Source organism: Sinocyclocheilus grahami, unplaced genomic scaffold (assembly GCF_001515645.1).
Source record: "Sinocyclocheilus grahami isolate Dianchi unplaced genomic scaffold, SAMN03320097.WGS_v1.1 scaffold79.1, whole genome shotgun sequence".
Classification (NCBI taxonomy): domain Eukaryota; kingdom Metazoa; phylum Chordata; class Actinopteri; order Cypriniformes; family Cyprinidae; genus Sinocyclocheilus; species Sinocyclocheilus grahami.
In genome coordinates this window covers 729,941-735,940 of record NW_015505258.1, presented here as the reverse complement: position 1 = coordinate 735,940, position 6,000 = coordinate 729,941, and the positions used below count along the sequence as shown (strand labels likewise).

The 6,000-nt window shown below is 35.5% G+C and overlaps 1 protein-coding gene across 1 annotated transcript; it reads right to left on the bottom strand.

The window, feature by feature from the left end:
- Positions 1 to 326: 326 nt before the first annotated feature.
- Positions 327 to 5,089, bottom strand: bco2b (beta-carotene oxygenase 2b). Its single transcript, XM_016273586.1, has 12 exons — positions 5,004 to 5,089; positions 4,726 to 4,924; positions 4,431 to 4,642; positions 4,232 to 4,347; positions 4,056 to 4,158; positions 2,422 to 2,550; positions 1,809 to 1,969; positions 1,551 to 1,718; positions 1,152 to 1,289; positions 868 to 1,050; positions 665 to 775; positions 327 to 562 (listed from the first exon to the last, which is right to left on the bottom strand). The coding sequence occupies exons 1-12, from the start codon at positions 5,038 to 5,040 to the stop codon at positions 446 to 448; spliced, it is 1,674 nt and encodes a 557-aa protein (XP_016129072.1). The 5' UTR covers positions 5,041 to 5,089; the 3' UTR covers positions 327 to 445.
- Positions 5,090 to 6,000: the final 911 nt, after the last annotated feature.

Sequence of the window (6,000 nt, the reverse complement as noted above, 5' to 3'; positions counted from 1 at the left end):
CATCTCATTTGCTATACAAGCATCAGTTAAGACATTGTTAATGCTGATTGTACATGTCCATATTATACTTTAGAAGTTATATACTTTACAATAATAGAAATATAGGTGTTATGCTGAAATAAAGCTGATATGTGGTGACAGTCACAAACTGTAGTGATGTATCATAAAAACAATTGCATATACAGTATATACGTATATATATATATATATATATATATATATTGAAGAAACGCAACACACACACACACACACACAAAAGCATTTGTTATTTTAATAAATTCTTATTCTTCTAGCAGACATTATTGAAATGTAAAGTTACTGAGATTATATAATACAAGTTATTAATTCAGGAGAGTAAAAACAACACTAGTAGAAAATTAAAAGTAGGTTATTCAGAGACAGCTTGAACATCTTGCTAAATTTTTGGGCTTTTCAAAAGAGTCTCTCAGTGTCTATTTTGGAAAGTCCCATGGAATCCATACGGAATGTTGATAGGTACCTCAGCCCGGCCCAGTTCTTCAAATGTTTTTGCATCCAGCACCAGAAGGAAGGTGCTCTTGTCCTATAGGGACAATTGCTCATTAGCCTAGCCATATATTTTACCTCATTTTTGAAAAGCTAACAAGCAATATTTGAAACCACTGAGGAACATGTCATGTTATACCTGATTTGGGGTGATGACCACGGACAGAATGGCTCCATCATCCTCTTCTACAGCACCAGGTGATGAGACAAAGATCGGTTCTGAGGGATACATGCCTGCATGTTTCCACACCTGTCATAAGTTGAAATATTAGTTCAAATGACTAAACATTAAAAGTCTCTGACACAATTTTAACATGCATTAACTGAATACTCCTAACTAACCTTTATTTGTTTGCCTTGAAGGTCCATTTTAATGAGGGAGTCTCCAACCAGGTGTCTGAAGCCACATCCGTAGAAGTAACGGTAGGGACAGGAATTGCACATTGAATAGTTGATGTGTGGGAATTCCAGACCTCCAAATTCATGGAGATCATCACCATGGAGATCTTCATGTGTGCAAAACACCTGTATAAATACACAATTTACAATATGATATTATAGCAAAAACATATTTTTTGGAATTGCATGTAGATAAACTAGACAAAAAGTTATCCACACAAACCAACCTTATTCTTGTCTGTCTTGATGGCTGTGGCAGTGTTGTTCAAGCGCGTGTTGAGATTTTGCCCACAGGGTGTATGACTGTCCATGTTCAGTGGCAGGACAAAGCGGCGGGGGAACACTCTGCACACTGTGTTGTATACCTAGCGAAAAAAAACAATGAACACTGAAGTACACTGAAAAATTGCTAAATATTTACAAAGAATCAGCAAGTAACACATTAAATGAAACGTGATATTTTTAAATAGAAAGACTGAAATAGTATTTTTTCGTAAAATGTACTTCGATAATTGTTGCATTTACAACTTCGAAAAATCTTTTTTTTTTACAGTCTAGTTATGTGGAAAAACTTGTGAAAAACAAGGGTGCGTTTACACACAGATATAACAAAAGTAAGGTTTTACCTCATCCAGAGCATTTCCAGACTTTTTTAGATTCTGAATCAAGTAGTTGTTAATTGCTTGGCCATCATCAGAACAGCACATGTCAATGATCAGAAAACCGTTTTCTTCATAACAGTTTATCTGATGGAAGGTTGACAGTGGCTTTGCATAATATTTGATGAGGCTCAGCTGTGACCGAAGCAGAATAATTTAAAAAATGAGTTATACTAAATAAAATAATATGAGTGAGTACAGTGTGGAATTATTAGCAGTAGTTACCTTTCCTGTGTGTTTATTGATTACATGGAAAACTGTGTTTCGTTTGGGGTCCCAATATACGCCCTCATTAATCCCCTTTCCACGGAGTTTGCTTGTCACAATCTTCAAGAGATCCATTTTGATTGGCTGCTCGATGAATACCACATAGTTCTCTGACATGGCTGCAATAAGAATGTAATATGTTTATACATATATTAAAAAAGATAAAAAGATTTCTTAAATAAATGTTATTCTTTTGAACTTTCATCAAAGAATCCTGAAAAAACATAAAAAATATTAAGCAGCACTGTTTTCAACATTGATAATATTTAAGGAATGTTTCTTGAGCATGAAATCGGCATATTAGAATGATTTCTGATAGATCATGTGACACTGAAGACGGGTAGTGACTGCTGAAAATTGCTTAATTACATTTCAAAATATATTCAAAATAAACCTTACTTTAAATTGTTATGATATTTCACAATATTACTGTATTTTTGATCAATATAGCCTTGGTGAGCATAAGAGACTTATTTTAAAATATAAAAAAATCTTACAAACCCCAAATATTTCAATCATTTTATATTTACTTATTTATTTGCAAAAGAGTTTGAAGGCATTGCTCACATACCAAAGCTGTGATAGTAGGATGGTTTAGACTTGTCCTCTGAGGGGATTGAACACACAACTGTGGCTCCTTCCAAGGTATCATTTGGATTCACCTTTTTTGACGGCACCATTATTATATTGTAGAAAGCACCTTAAAAATAAAATTGAAAAAGAATGAGAATTCTTAATTTTTCGTTCAACTCGTTAAACTACGGGGGCTGAGAAGTGCAGAACAAATCACAATTCTGAAAACAAAATAACAAATTACAAACGCAAATGCAAGTCTAAAAAACAAAATAACAATTCAGAAAACATTATAACAAGTCAGAAAACACAATGACAAATCCGAAAACAAATGAACAAGTCAGAAAACACAACTACAAATCAGACAAACCGGAAGAGGTAGGTATAGTTTGAGACAGCGCCATTGGATTGGGATTACTCACCGCTGACTGGACGAGACATCTGTCAATCAATGTATACAGGAAGAACCAGCTGAAGAACAGCAGAGTCATGGTAGAAAGTTCGGAGATGGTATTAAAGTAGCTCAGTTTAAATGTATTGTATGAATTGCCCTCACTGTGGAATAAAAAATACGGAGTGTATATTTACATTTAGTTAAAAGTGGCTGTAGAACATCAGTTCCAGTGGTGCAGATTGATAAGCGCTTGCCCTTGGCTTTTAGACGCGATCGACCCGGGTTCGAACTTTTTTGAAAATAAAGTATCGGGTAGGGTTAGGGTAGGTGTAGGGAGGGCTTTATTGTAGCAATAAGGTGGCATCCATTTAATAATTTAAATTATAATTTACACTCAATACGTTATTATTGCATACTGTTTTATAATGTACTACAATACTGAAGTGCAGATAATTGCCACTATTTGCAACAAGTAGTATACTTCATAGTAGAAATCCTGCTATTTTAACATAGTGTAAAAAGGTATTTGCACTTAGTGTAAAATAGCATATTGCTACAAATACTGCTATTTTCACTTAGTGTAAATAGAATCCATTGCTAATACGAGATTTGAAAAGGGAGGGAAAAAAAGTTTGGCAAAAGGTGGGATCGAACCCGGGTCGATCCGTCAAAAAGCCAAGGGCACCCACTCATCCATCTGCACCACTGGAGCTGATGTTCTACAGCCACTTTTTACTAAATGTAAATATACACCCCACCCCGTATGTTTTATTCCATAGTAAGGGCAATTCATACAATACATTTAAACTGAGCTACTTTAATACCATCTCCGAACTTTCTACCACGACTCTGCTGTTCTTCGGCTAGTTTTTCCCTGTATACATTGATTGACAGATGTCTCGTCCAGTCAGTGGTGAGTAATCCCAAACCAATGGCGCTGTCTCAAACTATACCTACCTTTTCCGGTTTGTCTGATTTGTCGTTGTGTTTTCTGTCTTGTTAATTTGTTTTCGAATTTGTTATTGTGTTTTCTGACTTGTTATAATGTTTTCTGAATTGTTGTTGTGTTTTCTGAATTGTTATTTTGTTTTTTAGACTCGCATTTGCGTTTGTAATTTGTTATTTTGTTTTCAGAATTGTGATTTGTTTAGCACTTCTCTTCCACCGTATTAAACACTTTTAGACATTTCTTAAATTCAGTCAGTGTGATTTTTTTTAGATTTAAACTGCCGACAAACCTTTTCGAGTATAAGAGTTGCCCATGTTGTATGTAGTTCCATCAGGATCCACATGGGGATGAGCTGTGGCTCCATTAACCGCAACAAATTTACTCCAGTCCACCTAAACAACAATTTTCTCATTTCAGCTTGTTCTCCACACAAACATACTTTATACATTTTTAAAACATAATTACCTTTTCTTTTGTTTCCAGCGTCTGTGGGTCTATTTTGTGCATGAAGTTGGTCTCTGTGCTGACATAGTAGTCTCCTTTATACTGGACAAAGCTCACATTCGCATTGTCACTTGGCTCTGTGGGAAGAGAGAGATGACGTGCTCACATATGCAGAACATATTCAGACCACTTCAATCAGAGCCGAAGATTTCACACTCACTCGGCAGCTCAAAGCGCGAGAGGAAGCGCTGGAAGAAGTTCTTGCATGGGTCTGGCATGGCAATCGTGCCAAATTCAGACACCATAATGCGGTTATGCTCAAGGTTTTCCTTGTAGCAATCGCTGTTGAGGAAGCGGCTCATATACGTCACCTTTCCATCCTCAATGTGGAATTGGTGCATAAGCGCCATGCCATCAAACCAGTGGTTGAAACTGAGGAGCAAACACAAATGCTTGTTTATTTGCTTTGATAATACTGATCTATTGAGTTCTCAAGGAGCCCAGATGATGCTCACCTGCTTCTTCCGATCTCAAACTTTCCAGGTCCATTCCTGAGGAAATTGCCTTTGATCCAGGAGGGGATGTTACCTGTAATTGTAGTTGCGATGGGCTCTGGGGTTTCATCTGCAGAACACACCAGATTCTCAATGCACGGGAGACCAAGAACATCAGTGAAGTGTTGGTCTTTATTCTGTGACCTGGTCTTTTTCCAGCCTTTGGGGGAAAGAAGACTTTTAGATCTGAAGTTTTGTGCACTACGTACATTGAATCTATGATTAGAACGGTAACCTACCAGAAGTGCTGTTGTTCAGACGGTTCACAGAAGACATGCTGGTCTGCTTGTGATGGCTTGTTGTTGAAGATGTTTCAAGAGCTGTCCTGGAGACTCCCTTGTCTCCCTCTACTAACTGGACTCTCTTATAAAGAGATCTGTTGGGTCACATGGTGCTTATGCAATACCAAATCACAGACACCAACTGAAGTTGTTTGCTTAAATTATCTTACAGTTACCTTGACAAGAATGGTATGTTTTTAATTCAGTACAAGGTTGCTCTAAGCTAAAACAACTGAACTAATTAACTAGTTAATTTCTTGGAGTGCTTGAGTGCAACACATTTATATATAAATAAATATAGAAACTGAACATTTGTCACTATACCATTTGATACACAACACAAATATATATTAATATATTTCAATAATATCAGAAGCAGTTAATTATACAGAGCTAGGCAGATTTGTGGTGTTATTTTATTAGCAAAATTAATCATTCTAAGTCAATCTAATCGTCTGGGAAATTCCGGTCAGCAGCAAATGATGTAACTATATCCTTACTTTAACTCAAACTTAAGAAGGAAAAAAGTAATAACTCTGAAATCTTAATGTTATGGGGGAAATTTAAGTGACCTTACCATAAAATCTAATAATCAAACCAGCTACGCTGAACCACAGACTTTCTTTGAATTTAAGTATTCATTATTTCAGTAGCCTACTTCAATATTTATTTTAATATTAAATATATCAATACAAATACCCTGTAGTGTTCACCTAAATTGATTTGAAATATTTTTATACTTTTATTTATATATTATGTTTAAAAAAATCTGCAACAGTTTGTAATATGCATGTATCAATGATTGTACTAAATTCAGACTCAAACTCATATGCATCTTAACAGGTTATGAACCAGTATCTACAGCAGATTAAAATATATATTCTACATACTGTACATTGTATATAAAATATACATTCTATGTACTGTACATTGTTTGAAAGTTATTCACAAGCAC

Excerpts from the sequence above, each read along its gene's own strand:
- bco2b (XM_016273586.1), bottom strand. The coding sequence starts at position 5,040 with ATGTCTTCTGTGAACCGTCTGAACAACAGCACTTCTG. Across the intron at positions 1,970-2,421 it reads ATCCTACTATCACAGCTTTG|CCATGTCAGAGAACTATGTG; the intron begins GTATGTGAGCAA and ends TTCTTATTGCAG. Across the intron at positions 776-867 it reads TTCAAGGCAAACAAATAAAG|GTGTGGAAACATGCAGGCAT; the intron begins GTTAGTTAGGAG and ends AACTTATGACAG.